Source organism: Canariomyces notabilis (genome assembly GCF_033297395.1).
Source record: "Canariomyces notabilis strain CBS 508.74 unplaced genomic scaffold N656scaffold_8, whole genome shotgun sequence".
Taxonomy (NCBI): Eukaryota; Fungi; Ascomycota; class Sordariomycetes; order Sordariales; family Chaetomiaceae; genus Canariomyces; species Canariomyces notabilis.
The window spans coordinates 138,953-153,662 of record NW_027041830.1 but is presented as its reverse complement, the minus strand read 5'-3'; the positions used below and the strand labels follow the sequence as shown (position 1 = coordinate 153,662).

Sequence of the window (14,710 nt, the reverse complement as noted above, 5' to 3'; positions counted from 1 at the left end):
CTTGGGGTTGAAGTTGTTGGTCCTTGAACATAGGTACATTTTCCATAGTTAGGTAGGTACCTACCTTACCGTACCTACCGTAGGTACCCAACGGCACCTTGAGATTCACGCAGTGGCTCCTTCCACTTTGACAACACTGCCGTGCGCTTGGCTTTCCGGTTCAGGAATGCCCGAATGCCGTTGGACCCGTGACTTCTCAGGTATAAGCACTAGGCAGCAATCCCATCCTGTAAGCTGTACATCTACCTAGAATGTTTGCAACTTTTGATATCGAAGATAGCACAAATTTCTGGTCGTCCTAATCTCGAGCATCCATGATCTGCCCTCAGTGCGTCCAAACCTTGCAGGAGGTGATTGATCGAATCGATTCATCAACTAAATATGGTCTTGAATCGGAAAAGACCAGATTTGATGCGGCGGAAACGACAGAATATGATGCGGCATCACATCATCCGTCAATCATCAAATTGAAGGAGGCCGTCGACCATGGATGCAGTATTTGCCTTGCATTGTGGGAGTCCGTTGACCCCGGACTAAAGGCTCTCTGCGAGTCTCTAGGAGACACGGAAGACCCGCGCTACACATGGAGGCATGGGAGTGGCTTCAGCTTCAGTTTCGATTTCCACCAGCCCTGGCCTGGCGTCCATTTCATATCAGCCTACGTGTTCGTTGACAGACTGTTCGTTGGCAGACTGTTCGTTGGTCATGAGTTCACACTGGCTCTGGAGCCCATCAGGGGTGAGTAAATCCCCCGTCACGGTGGTAACGTCAAGTTACACATACCTACCTACCGTACCTACATGTAAGGATGTAGGTCACGGTAGGTTCCGGTCTGGTCCCCCGCCGTTTGATGGCTGACCACACCACAGATGTCGACAAGCATTTTGTCGTTCTCCGCAGTCTCCCCAATCATACCCGGTCTCCAGAAACCTTGGCTTTGGCCAAACGTTGGGTTGCCGATTGTTCCCAAAATCATGAGAAATGCAGAAAGACCACGGTGGAAGGTGCTTGGTCTCCAACTCGTCTTCTTGATTTGACTCGACTCACTGAAGTTGGTCGAGTCAATGATGGCCCTGAGCAGTTATTGGATCAGACTGTGTTCCTCATCGAAACAGCAAACGCACCCCCCGTTAAACGATACACCACCTTATCCCATCGCTGGGGTTCGGAAGAGCAGGTGAAGCTGACCAAAGACACGTATCTCCAACTCTCCAACGGAGTAAAGCTAGATTCACTGCCACAGCTCATTCAGGATGCGATTTTTGTCACGGTTGAGCTGAGTGTCGGCTACCTTTGGATCGACCTACTCTGCATCTACCAAGATGACGTAGCCGACTGGCAGCGCGAGTCTTCCCTAATGCAGAAGGTCTACTCAAATTGCTTCTGCAACATCTCGGCTGGGAACGCAAATGGCTGCTTCGAGTCCATGTTCAACTCCCGGGATCCAAGCATGTTTCTTCCCCAAGTCATTGAACTCGAGACTCGCTATCAACATGTCGGTGAGGACGACATAATCTTGAACCGCACAAAGACCCTATATCGCGTCTTCGAGGCTTCGTTTTGGAGAAACAATGTCACCAACGAACTTGTCAACAAGCGAGCCTGGGTGTTCCAAGAGCGCTTTCTTTCGCCCCGCGTCCTCCAGTTCGGCAAAAGACTGGTAACCTGGGACTGTCTAGAGCGGCCCGCAGCCGACATGTTTCCCGATGGTTTTCCCGAGATCCTTCGCCACCTAAATCGGTATCGATATTTCGGCGGCGACTTCAAGAGCTGGAGGAGTATAGACGAGTACGGGATAGATTCGCCCTATATTCTCTGGGAGCATCTTGTACGCAGGTACAGCGCCTGTGCTCTGACTTTTCCCGGCGACAAGCTTGTTGCTTTCAGTGGCGTCGCAAAACACATGGCTGGAATCTTGAAAGATGAGTACGTCGCGGGTATGTGGCGCCGCTATCTTGAGGGCGAGCTTCTCTGGATGGTCGACGCGGGTAAACGCAAACGCCAAATACTGGGCAGGCAACCCAAGCCACGGCCCGTTGAGTACCGCGCGCCTTCCTGGTCCTGGGCATCTGTTGATGGCCCGGTAACTCCCGGAAGGGCCCCAATCAACGTCGAGAGCTTACTTATCAAGGTTGAGGATGTGCACCTGAGTTATCAGACAGGCGATACGACCGGACAAGTAACGGGCGGGTGGCTTCGACTGCGAGGTATCCTCAAGGAGCTGAAACTTGTCGGCAAAATCCTTGATAACGGGTGGCACGTGTGGCACATGTATCTGGACGGCGTCAAAGTGGCAATTTTACCGGACGATTTCACCGCCGGGGGGGCGCTCACACTCGACAATTTTGAGGGAGACTTCGATGAAGAGTATGGTAATGCCCTGTTGTTCGCCATGTGCGCCCGCAAAACTCAGAGGAGCGATGGCTTGGTTAACAGGCAAATGTTCATCTTGCTTTTCAGGCTTGTCAACCGGGAAAAGGCTGTTTTTGAGCGTATCGGTGTTTTTGAAACATTCGACGAGGAAGTAGAGACGGAGGTACTGAAGACACAGAGACCAGCTGATGCTCCGCCAATACCGTGCCTTGAGTTTCGAGATGGGATGCACACCATTTGCGTAATTTAAGGCTAGGCAGATGCATATATCTCTGATTACACAGCAAGGGGGCTAAACGAGTTAACTCCGCCCCCATGTGGCGATTTCAAATTTCATTCAGCTCGAGCCTCAGGGGAAACCAGCTATCATTCTGTCAAGTCCCCGGATAATCATATCAAGAAAGCTAGATACATGACTGTTGTAAAAGATCGAAGAGAAGGGGAACCAACTGGACAAACTAGATACCTTAGGCAATGCCGGATGCTTCCCGCCACTCAGAGAGAAGCCCTCTGTTCGCACCCAAAGAGCGGATTCATTCGTATGATGTAGTTCTCTCCGCCCCCAAGGCTTCAATTATTCCGAAAGGAAAGGTCAGACTGATCTAGGGGCTACGCGGCCTGGATAGTCAGAATCGGCTACCTTGATTAGCGTTGGTTAACCTCGAAGGTTGCAGCGCCAGGAGGTGATGCGGTCGTTCCAGCCGCCGGTCCAGTCATTGAGGTTGGCATCCTCTTGATTGTCGTATGAGCTGCCACCGCAGTTTCCGTGCCTGTATATCACTGTTAACACCACGACAACGAGGGGGATCTCGAATGTTAGAGTGTCGTAAGGTAGGTTGCCACTTACTCGTACCACAAACAACGGAAGGCACTGGGATTAAGGTTCCGGATGGAGCTGATCTTGTCGTTCCAGTCGCCAGGAACATTGACTAGGATCAACCCGTTTCATCAGCCTTCATTGACACACTTGATACCTAGGTAGACAAGGGGTACTATTTCCAGAACAGAGCTGGGAGGAACCAGAACTGATCACTTACAGCATACGCCAGACGCAAACTCAAATACGCGGCATGGCTCGTTCCAGTCCCCGTTCTGGCAAGCGAACACACGGGCAGGCCCCTGCCTGGCGGCCAAGACGTTCTTGTTGTCAGTGGCCGGAGCGGCGGCGGTCGAGACTGTGCTGAACGCAACAATGGTGAGGATGGACTTGATGCTGAGCATTTTGAAGAGAAAAGTAAAGCCTTGCCGACTGGAGGTTGGATTCAAATATTGTGTGAGAGTGTTGCTTGATGGTGTCTCTTGATGGTGTCTCATGATGGCTTTGGAGGGGGTATTGGCCTCCTTTTATGCTTTTCCTGTCCTCCACACTCAGTGGTAGGATCTGGCAACCTGCTGGGAGTATCACTGCATCAGAACCGCCTTGAACTGTGCCCCATGTTCACTCCCCGAGTGTACCTTTGTCGGAGCATTGGCAAGCACTCCTTCTGCAAATGCGTATGCAATTCATCACCTGAACTCGGTCAAATCAGTACATTCCATTGCCAACCACGGTTCATGTTGCTTGGCATGAGGTTTGATGGTCTGTACAGGGCATCATCACCATGGGTTGAGACAGGTGCGTCCTGCTAGTATCTTACAAGCTTACAAATCAGGCATGGACGGCAGTGCCTTGGCTTCACTGCTCCAGAGGAAGTACACGGGAAGCAGCCGGCTCTCGTGTCAGTCAGCAGACTGATATTTACCGAGTCTTCACCCACGTCAGGTACAAGAGTAAGTAGACTTGAACTAAGGCAGTATTTGGGACGGCAAGGTTCTCTTGGCTAAGAGGGAGTGCCAGTTCCGCATCTCGAACTCCTGGCAGCAACTTTACTGGCATGTTGACATTGTCTCCTGAGTAAACAGTACCCACAAACATCCGTATAGAAGCCAGGTAAACACGTGGGCTTGCGACTACATCCGCTCATGAGCTCAGATAGTCTCCTTTCCCTTGCCGATAATGCAGTGAGTGTTTGTAAGGGGAGGTAGTAAGGACTGAGATGTGCGATAGGGGCTAGCCGCCCGACTACTGAGGAGCTTCTCAACTGCCCCATTGAGACTGTAACCAAACAATAGATTGCTTGCCTGCTCTACGTCATTGTCGGCAGAGTATTACAGGATATTGAATGTCTATCGGTGTATTATATTGCTGCCATCGCGGCCTAGACCGATCGAAATATCGGAAGCCGCCGCATAGCATAGACAGTTGCATCTCAGAGTCACCTTGCCACTCAACGTATCCAGGTTTTGGTGGTTAGAGTCTGTCTAGCAATGCAGTAAGAATCACTTGAAGGAGGAAGGCCGCTGAGTGTTGGTATGTAAGCGACCCATGAGGACTATCTTTCTTCCATATATTGAGCAAGTCTACCGCAGCCTCAAATACGGAGAGAAAGATTTTCTACAAGTAAGCATCAAGTCGGTCCGGCGCATGTCGGGCTCCGAATGCAAGTAATTGATGTAGGCGCAGGGCGTCGTTGCAATAAAGGAGCGCTTGGCGGCTGCGTGCCCAAACTCTTCCCCTCCTTTCTACTTAATGTACCTTAGCAACGTGTTGGCCCCCAACAAAGACGGGGCATGGTAGGGTATTATTCAAGATAGAATCAGTATGCTTTGGCTATGTCTCATTATTCTTCACTTGTGTTGTCATTCAGCTCTGGTTACCTTCCATTCTTGACTGAACCCAGAATTCCAACTAAGTAGGTATTCGTGGATGTCGACGAATCGTCGCATGATAGCTAGTAGGTAAGTAACAAAGCTCTGCACCATCAACACGGAATGCAGTTTGAAAGTCGATTCATTGCGTGGCTGGCCAGCCTTTGTTCAAATTGAAGCTATAGATATAAGAGATAGAGTCCGCTACCAGGGACTCCAGCCTGAAGAGAACTATGTACCACGAATCCGATGCTAGCATCTGCCAGCTGCTGAATATCATACTAAAGGTCGTAATGTATCCGGTGACCTGCTCAGCATAGTCCCACCCAACTTGAAGATCATAACATCTTGAAACAGAGAGTCATGATAACCATCAACAATTCAACATCCTCCGAGTCCCAGCCTCTCAACCATACCCTCCATGACCCATGTCCCTCGCGCACTTCATCAGGCTCCCCATCTACGCAGCCACAGCGGCAGCATCGATCTTGCTCTTCAGGAACTCCGGCGCCGGCCCAAGCGAATCCGCCGTGTACCCAAAATGCGGCGCAGCGACAATCAACGACCCGGTACACACCAAATCCCCCGTATTGCAGAACACCTTGGTCCTATCCGTGGGATAATTCGGGATCCGCCCATTATTCTGCGCATTCTTGGTGTATCCAAACAGGACCACACCCTTGACCTGCTCCTGCGTGGCGGTTCCGGCCAGCTCGGTGAGCGCGTTGCCGACCACGGCCGTGCCCTGGCTGTACCCGCCCGCGACGACGGCCGATTGGGGGCATTTCGTCTGTGCGAGCTGGAAAAGCCGCTTGGCCTCGTTGATGGCGGCCCGGCTGGTCCCTGCCGGCAAAGCGTTCTCGCCTAGTCCGGCGGTGTAACCCCCGCCCACGCCCTGGATCCAAATGTTGTTAGGGTAGTTGCGCTCGAGCACGCGGGCGACGTTGGGGCCGACGGAGAGACCCTGCCGTGTGGTATGTGGTCAGTAAAAGTTGGGGTTATGAAGTGTAGGGGAGGGGGGGGGCTGGGTACTTGGGGGGTGTTGTAATGTGTTTACATACCATGTTGCCGGCCTCGGTAGAGCCGCGGGCAAAGATGAAGATGGCCCTGGGGCAGTTGGACGAGCTGCCGCGTTCCAGGTCGTTGCGGGTCGAGGTCAGCTGGCGGGCTTCGATCTCGGCAGCGACCTCGAGCTCAATGGGGTTGGGAGCCGGCAGAGCAACGGCCAAGCTGGCGGCAGCGAGAAGCGAGAGGAACTTCATGTTTGCGGATTGGTCGGGACGAGGGGTTGTTTGCACAAGTTGTAGAGGGCTTCCTGAGCTGGGGCTAGAACTTGGGACCGCGACTGGAGGCTTGGGCTGGGCTGGGTGAGCTGGTGGGAGACACGATTGTCGTCGAGGGAGGATCAACCTTTACTTATACCTGGAGTTGAGGCCGCAGAGGTGTCTCTGGAGACCCCTCGCGAAGTCCAGTTCGTGGTCGTGTTTTCCCCATGAGGAAACACGCCAGAGTCCTGGGCATACCCCGTCGGAATGCATCTAGCAGGGAGAGGCCGGGGTCTCTGACATTACGGTCAAGCTCTATGTTGACTTCCAAGTCCGATGCAGGTAAGGACGGCGCTAATGCAAGAACATGTCAACATGCTGTCAACTCTATGACCAGCTGGGGTACCTCGCTGGGCTTTCAGTACCATCCAGGTTAAATTTTTAACCCTCGACTGCATCCAAGTTCATTGTCAAAGGGACTCTGAACTCGAAGACAATGGTGCCAGTGATGCTCCAGACCACCCCACCTCCTTCGCGGCTAGTAGTGTAGCAGCCTCACTCCCATAAGCAACTCGAATCTACACCAAGTGCCGAGGCATCGCAAAACACCCCCTTTTGGGGTCAAGCGCCATCGAAGGATCGTCAACTGAGCGCGACCTGGAGGTTTAAAAAGCAGTCAGCTTTTGGCTCTAATCCACGGTGCCTCGGATCTCGGGCTGAACCCGGTGGAAGGGAGTCGAAGGGAACAAGAGTCCAGGACATCGTCCACCCTACCCAACCCAGACGCCAGCCCCGTTCCGGCAGTCTGCGGCAGGTACGGCGGCACGATCTGGGGAATCCTGGTCAGCAATCCCGAGCGATCCCACGGTAAGTACGGCAGGTGGTAGCGATACACATGCAGTCCCGTTGCAGTGAGCCAACGCACTCAAGCCCTCCCCGCATTCGACAAGGCGAGTGGCTTTGCGGGGTGCAGCTCTTGAAAGATTACCGTTGCATTGGTGAGTCTTCCATAATTCCATTTGCACACCAAGCTTGCGACAGCCGAGGCTCAACAGAGACGGAGGTATGTTCTGTCTGCATTGGAGTACGTTGTTTGAAGCGTACCAAGGTGAGAGGGGCGCCGTCTTCCAGAATCTGATCTCCCTCGAATCAGATCTCCTTGCGAGTGGGGTTGCCGAGCCCACTGAAACTGATCAAGCACCTCCATGGATATGATGATCGTCGAGCTACGCCACGGAGTGCGCTTCCTGAAACGGGGTACGGATGCTGCTGTTGGGCTGATTTCGCTCGATGCTCGAAAGTTGTCTCAAAAGTTCGTATTGAGCGTTGAAAAGAAAGGTTATCTGTCCCAGACCATCCCTAGACCCCTATACGGATACATACACGGTAAATACATCACATCAGTAGCCGTCCGTCTACAACACACCACTCAAGCCAGGTATCGTCTGGTATTGTATGTACAAATACATACATACAGTGTTAAACTGAAAGGTTCAAAAAGGAGAGTCCCTTTTACAAACAAACCTTTAGGATGCCTGCGGGGCCAAATTGCAGCTTGGGCCCGTGCCGATCCGGAGTTTGGTCCTGATCAGAAATAGCGCCGGCGCTCTGGTGGATACAACGTGAACTACCGGAGCTGGAACGGACCTTGGCAAGCTCGCAAGTTTGGATCGGGTCAATCAGATGCCGCCATCGCAGGTCCCGTGAGCCCGGACTTGGGTCCAGGCTTGGGCCCTATATTCGTCCCGAGATTTCTAATCCACGAGCCAAGATCGCCGATCTTGGTGGAGCTGCCACAATTCCACAGATGCCGAGAACAAATTTACCTAGGCCGTAAATAGATAGAGCATGGGCCGACTCCGTCCGAACCCCTGAATCCGCCCTGCCAAACTGACCGGAGCGCAGCGAGTCGGCGACATATCTGTTGTCGGCGCGCAATAATAACTTCATACGGATTGGGTTTGCGCTAAATACTGACTGATTTTTATGAACAGCTGCTGCAGTCAAATCATGACCAAGTCCTCGCCATCAGCCTCGAGTCAACCTAGTAGTTACTGTTAAGATTCAGGGGCAGAGATCACAAGCCAGTACTGTCACAGGGTCGATTGAGGTATAGTACTTTTAGGAGCAGGGATCTACTTGTTGTCACGTATCTACCTGAAATATCCTCGGGCTGTCTCCTAGATCCTTGAGGTAACTAAGTACCTAAGTAGGTACGTACTCAAGGCTGAGTACAGCCAATCTCGTACCCCATGACCATGTTCTTCACCACTTATTGTGCTTCTTTACCCCCATTTTTACCCTTTGTAATTTTGCTACATGAGACTCAGAGCCCCTGACCATGCTAGAAAAGTAGAGCCCATGGCCAGCTTCATCCTGCGGCGCGGCGGACAGCAGTAAGGATGACTCTGTGACTCTGTGAGCTACCCCAGATGGCGTCTAGTCCATCCCCCATGCTCGAGAGGCTTACTTTAGTCTCAATCAGGTCTTACGCACCTTAACTTGTCTGGTAGCTACACGTGCCGGGTTGCTCAGACTTGCTCATGTGGCGTGTCGAACTCTGGACACCAAGTTGAACAGATCCTTCATCATGTGTATAGCCTGCTACCAGGGAAGGGGGTGTCTGCCATTATCATGCGGTGCTCTAATACACCATCTCCATAGACAATCTTTCATGTAGGGTAGGCTGTCGCGGTATAGGGTAGGTGGCCCGGGCATATAGGGTAGCCGAGGTTCGATGTATGGATCTTGTATCATCACGTTAACGTGACCACATTCCCGTATGGGATTGCATAACGCTGTCGACAATCTTGAATTGATTTACGCCTGTTCTCACCTAGCCGTGTTGTAGCGGGAACTTCTGATATCATTGCTTACTCTCCCACCTTACATCCCCTTTCAATGGGGAAGTACCGCTGTTAGGCTTGTGCTTGGGACGGAAGGCACTCAGCAGACGGCCGGTGACAACCTAGCTTACCTGTGTTTTTCGGTGGTACACCTCTTTACTATGGAACCCTCACGCTGAACCTTGAAGTTGTTCCCCTGGTGTATCCGTGCCCGGACCCCGTAATATTCAGGGAAGGCCTATCTCGCATGTCAGCATCTCACCTCATGTCATCCACCCCCTGTTCGCGATCGATGGTGTATTATGTGAGAACCATAATAACAGCACTGTCTGTAACACAGCAGGGCGGGGTGCTGCTGATACTCGTACTATCCAAGCAGGTAGTGATAGTGAATCCAATTGGATTGTACTCCCACGGGTTGTCATGTGTATTGCTCTGCTTCACCTGGGGCGGAGAACCCGGCTACACTGGAGGGATCGAGTCCTTCGCCGTGTTCAGGTTCTGGTGCTAGTAAGCAAAATGTGTTGTTGCGCTTTCTATACTATGTCCCGAATATTACTTAGTAATTACCCCATCATGCTGACCCCTTAATGCCTTGTTTACCGGACCAGATTGATTCAGATATGTTAGGTACGGTACGAATTCCCATACTGCTCGGCAAGTGGTGTGCTATGCTAGTAGAAGACAGTAGTACAGTACTACTGAGTACTGGCTATGACAGATACATGGACCTTCGATCCGTCTCAGCTCCCAAATACAGAAAAATCTCAGCTTCAGGTTCGATTTCCTGAGGTATGTTCCTCGCTGAATGAACTCAAGGTAGGACTGGTGTAGCGAGCTGCTGGCAGCGATCTCGCGGCGCAGATGACGTGAGAATTTAGGCTTAGCAATTCTCCCGGACGGCCCCCAATGTCCAATGATCACCTTTCATGTTTTCCCCTGCCCCTTTCCCTCTCACTGGCCTGGGCCGAGTCAGTTGCCTCCTTGGTGCATAAGTGCGCCGTGACACCATGGCACAAGTACGAAAACCCAGCCCTACCATAACCTGCAGATCCAGTTTTCCAGCCCTACTGACGGTTAATGTCACGGGTATGTACGGCTCCGGGATTTGGGTTGCATGGATCTTCGCAAATCCTGGCTTGGCTCTGGATCATCCTTCGGGTGATGGCCCAACTGCTAGCCCCGACATTGACAAAAACAAGTTGACGTTAGAGTGCGGCTGACTCCGCCTGATTCAATATATGGGAAGGCAGTATACCTACGTTATGCATGTGAACCAGCCTCTTTCCGGTGTTTTGAGCATACCTATCAATGCGCCTACAGGTTGTCAGGCATTGAATGGTCATGCCCTTCGAACATTCTAAGCTCTAGAAAATCCGGTATCGTGGTATGTGGGTAGGTAGGTAGTTAGACGGAAATTCCCGTGTAAAAGGAGCTTCAGACCCTGTAAACTGACTAACACACTCACCAAAGATCATGTCTCGGAGGTGGTATGCCATGATATGAGGCAGTATGATGCTGCTAAAGCAGAGCTGAACCCCCAATCCAACGTGCTACAAGAAGTATCCCATGATGCACCTCGATGCTGCACTTCATCAAAAATCCCGTGGTATCTCAGGCCCCCAAACGACCAACTCATGCCGTCGTACGAACGCATATCAAGATGTGGTGCCACCAATGCATGACTGTGAGTTGAAGACACACTCCGGCAAGTCAAGTCCAACAGATATCAAGCAGATATGTGAAAACGAGAGCAACGGGAACCAAAGTTAAAAGGTAAAAAGTCATAACAGTCGTAGCCGGGTGCCGCCCAGAGCCCACCACCCCACACTGCCCGGGCTGAGTGAAGCTCTGGCTCTAATGTACAATTTATGATCGACGCGGGCCATACCGAGTATGTCCAAGCCGTACATGGTTAGTACCTGTACCAAGCAGCCTCTCCTCCCAGCCCCTTATTAAACCTCCAACCAAGAGACTCAGCAACAGCCACCCTTTGGTAATGCGCGACAACGTCGTATCGAGCCACAGTAGCAAGCCATATGCAAGCCCCAGCCGAGGAACGACAACCTCCCAGCGCACAAGAGCAGAATCGCGGCCCCGCAGTCCCGGCCTTTGAGTCTATGGGAGATGCGGGCCAGATAACGCCCCTGCGAACCGTGCAGTTGCTCTCCCCAGAACAGACGCAGGGGTGCCCCACAACCCAAATCCAACCTCCTCGGGCTGCCTGGAGGCGGAAATCTACCGCCTGTCCTCAAGTGGAACCTTGTCACCGTAAAACCCGCCGTCACCACCTTCACCATCGGCGGCTAGACAGGCAAGGCAGACACCTCCGCCATAGACGCGCGTGTGGCGTTTCCAGCCGTGGCCAGCGCCGTCTACCACCGAGATGATCTCGCCGTGGAGATCGATTTCCTCCTGGGAGAGCAGTACCCCCGGCCCGCCCGGCCCGCCCACGAACTGGTACTCTGGCGGAGGCGGGGGCGGCAGGAGCGGAGAGGTGGGCGGGTAACTTGAAGGGGAGAAGGAGAAAGTGCTGCTGCTGGCGTTTCCGCCGCCGGAGATGGTGGTTTCCGTTGATGAGGCCGAGGTAGTGCTGGGCATGGGAATCCCGATGGGCACACTTTTTGTGTACGACCGTCGTCGTGGAATGGCCGCATCCATTGGAGAGCTTTGTGGACTGCTCGAGCCGTGGGCATCGGTGGAGGTTGAAGTGGCAAAGTATTCCGGGTTTGGTTGGTGGATGAAGCTGGTATCGAGCTCCGGGGGGATTGAGACTGCGTAGCTCCGGCGGCGATCTTCAAATGGGTATGACATGCTGTCAAATCTCGGCGGTGTCAAGGGCGGCGGCAGGGGAGGGCGGGAGAAGTGCCTGGGCGTTGCGAAGCTCGTGTCCGGGGAGCAAGCGTCTTGGTCCGGCCATGGGTAGACTTCGCCGTCACCGTCCCCGAACCGTGAACTCGCAGTTCCTGCATGGTCTTCCAACGTCATTCCCTCGATACCGCCGGCCGGCCCGGTGAGCCCTCCCAATGACCCTATTCCCTCCCCGTCGATTGTTTGGCTGTCAATGCCGCCAGAGCTGCCACCAAAACGCCCCACGAAAGAGGCCCTAGATGAGGGGCGGGACGCAAGGCGCCCTCTCCACGCTGTTGCTCTCACAGGACTGACTGAGGGGTCATGCCGGGCGCCGAAAGCCTTGGTGCTGACGGCACGTGATGCCGCTGACGCTGAGTCGAGGTGATGGACCGAAAGTTCATCGCCCTCAACGCCATCCATTTTGTGTAGTCCACCGAACGGGCTATGCTGACGTAGATTACAGCAAAGGGGTGGTAGTCCGAGCTGCGTTGACCAGACTGGCCGATTTGGCTCATGCCAGGGTTCGAATCCAGAGTTGGGCTCCAATCTTTGCAACTCCCTCGTCTGGATAGAGCGCACTACCCAATCCGGTCTGCTGCGATAGTGCGGCGGGGGGTGTCCTGCTGAACACTGATGTGGCTTGCTCTTAATTATATCCCTTGTGACGGAGGCGGGAGCCCTCGACACAAGGCGTTGCGACGAGCGTGATTGTGTGAAGAAGTAGCGAACAACAACCAAGACGGCAATGCCAGCAAATGCGAGATAGATATGCGTGCTCGCACCTCTTAGGTGATAATGATTCCAAGTAGGCGTCCCCGAGGCGGCGTTGTTGGGGGGGCCGAGGGCTGGCATCTGCGCAATGGGTTCTCGCAGATTTGGATAACAATTGCCGCTGCTTCGGGGGCCGACGCGGGTGCCCTGCCCGCTGAAAGCCCGGGTCTTGGTGGGTGGCCGGCACTATATGGTAGCGGTTCAGGCAACTGGGATGAGTCGGATGGTGGCACGGATATTGGGGCTGTCCTGGCTTTCAGGGCAAGGGGCCACTGGCCAGGTTCCACTTGGGGAGTAGGAGCGGCTGTCAGATGGCTCGCACAGAGAAATCTTGAAACCCAGGTTAGGCCACTTCTCACCCTCTCCAAGAACAAACCTTGAGGCTTGTTGAGGGGGAACAGGATCCAGGTTGTAACAAGACACCGTCGATATCATCAAACCGCGGGCCTGATACTCGAGGCTTTATCGTAGGCAGTCTGTGTCGGCGCCAAAGAGCCAGAGTCCGACTGAGCCGGCAAGAGTGGATTGACGTTCATTGCCCAATAGGATAAGGGGGCTCGGAAAGGAAGTCCTGACTTACACAACGGCTGGAGTGAGTGGAATATTGCGATAGGCACGCTCTTGATCCTGACGGCCCCCAGTCGCACAGATATGTATCGGTATTGTATTTGGCTCTTCGGCGAACCCTAAAGACATATATGGAAGTTATGACGGCTCGGTAGCAATATTGCGTTAGGAACTTTGGAGACCAGGGTGAGTGGGAGACACCCAGGACTTATACATGGCAGTTGCCCCTGTTGCTGTTGGATGCGGCAATCGAGCGTGTACGGCCATGGTGCCGAATTTCGCGGGGAAGGACAGGGAATCTGGTATTTAGACAACGCCAAAGTTGAGAGATCGGATCGAGAACTGCCCGAGCCGAGCGGAAGGGCTGATGCTGTTGACACTAGGTTGCTCCTCAAAGACAAATTAGGCCGAGACGAGATTCGAGGACCCCTCCTCAGCTTGGAAGTCAGCTCTGTTGGGACGCAATTCCGAATGCAGAGCAGCCAATCCCAGTAAGCCCGCTGTCCGAGACTAACGTTAGCGGGGCACGGGGATGAGCATGCACCTGCTGTAATAACCTGGCCTTTCCACACAGTATCTCAAGTGCCATGGTAGTGAACTGGGATATGTAAGGTCAACGTTAACGTCTTGCCAATGGGCCTTGCCCAGCGTAGAGTACGTACTTGTGTACGGGGGACACCTCGGACAGGAATGTCATAAAATCCTACCAATCTCCGCCGTCCTTAGGTTGGCTGCTGCGCCGTCAGCACACGACGATGTTCTTGTAACACTAGTATCCCTGGCCAGGTACTGTATGTCATACTACATACTGTAACTTACGAATCTACTGTAAGTACTGTACGCAGGCACTGGTCCAAAGCGGCGGCTGCAGTGGGGTTAGCGCTCCATGAGCTTGTCTCTGCCCTGCTGGGCAGGTGGGGGAGCAGCGACTGGAACCTCACCTCAGGTATGGTTGACATCCTTCGGAGAGGAGCTCAATGTTTAGCGTCCTGGTGATACGTACGTGATAATTATGCGAGATGACAGGGAAGGTCTTGGCAACGTGAACTTCGGAACGACTAATCAGCATCAGATAGATGCAGCCGCCACCGAATGAGGGTTAACGCGATGCCAGGGCCAAATACACAACCACCTCTCGTGTTGGGTTGTTGGGTGCGAGGATAGGCGTGTTGAAGACAGCACGCCTTCTGGCGGGATGGGAGGGGCGGGACAGCTGAACGAGAGCCATTAATTACCGCTGCTCGTGATCTGTGCACTGTAGCTTAACATCAGTGGTTGTTCATAACAAGCAAGCTCAGCGATCCCTCGAGCTCAATGAATGCATCTGTCCCCTCGCGCCATCGTGAT

At 53.2% G+C, this 14,710-nt stretch overlaps 5 protein-coding genes across 5 annotated transcripts; 1 reads left to right on the top strand and 4 right to left on the bottom strand.

Moving 5' to 3' along the window:
* Nucleotides 1-619: 619 nt before the first annotated feature.
* On the top strand, nt 620-2,932 carry N656DRAFT_778139 (HET-domain-containing protein; the record flags this gene model as incomplete). The annotated part of the gene is made up of 1 exon (XM_064814958.1): nt 620-2,932. A coding segment is annotated over exon 1 (1,768 nt), but the record flags the coding sequence as incomplete, so codon positions are not given.
* N656DRAFT_844295 (uncharacterized protein) lies at nt 2,884-3,659 on the bottom strand. The gene is made up of 3 exons (XM_064819130.1): nt 3,411-3,659; nt 3,221-3,302; nt 2,884-3,143 (listed from the first exon to the last, which is right to left on the bottom strand). The coding sequence occupies exons 1-3, from the start codon at nt 3,592-3,594 to the stop codon at nt 3,029-3,031; spliced, it is 381 nt and encodes a 126-aa protein (XP_064670937.1). The 5' UTR covers nt 3,595-3,659; the 3' UTR covers nt 2,884-3,028.
* A 1,862-nt stretch (nt 3,660-5,521) lies between these two features.
* On the bottom strand, nt 5,522-6,323 carry N656DRAFT_707791 (carbohydrate esterase family 5 protein; the record flags this gene model as incomplete). The annotated part of the gene is made up of 2 exons (XM_064811457.1): nt 5,522-6,025; nt 6,123-6,323. 2 exons carry the CDS (start codon nt 6,321-6,323, stop codon nt 5,522-5,524), a joined length of 705 nt encoding a protein of 234 aa, XP_064670936.1.
* Nucleotides 6,324-11,410: 5,087 nt separating this feature from the next.
* On the bottom strand, nt 11,411-12,445 carry N656DRAFT_767713 (uncharacterized protein; the record flags this gene model as incomplete). The annotated part of the gene is made up of 1 exon (XM_064813573.1): nt 11,411-12,445. One exon carries the CDS (start codon nt 12,443-12,445, stop codon nt 11,411-11,413), a length of 1,035 nt encoding a protein of 344 aa, XP_064670935.1.
* A 771-nt stretch (nt 12,446-13,216) lies between these two features.
* On the bottom strand, nt 13,217-14,592 carry N656DRAFT_614664 (uncharacterized protein). The gene is made up of 3 exons (XM_064810314.1): nt 14,305-14,592; nt 14,183-14,228; nt 13,217-13,863 (listed from the first exon to the last, which is right to left on the bottom strand). Exons 1-3 carry the CDS (start codon nt 14,430-14,432, stop codon nt 13,483-13,485), a joined length of 555 nt encoding a protein of 184 aa, XP_064670934.1. The 5' UTR covers nt 14,433-14,592; the 3' UTR covers nt 13,217-13,482.
* Nucleotides 14,593-14,710: the final 118 nt, after the last annotated feature.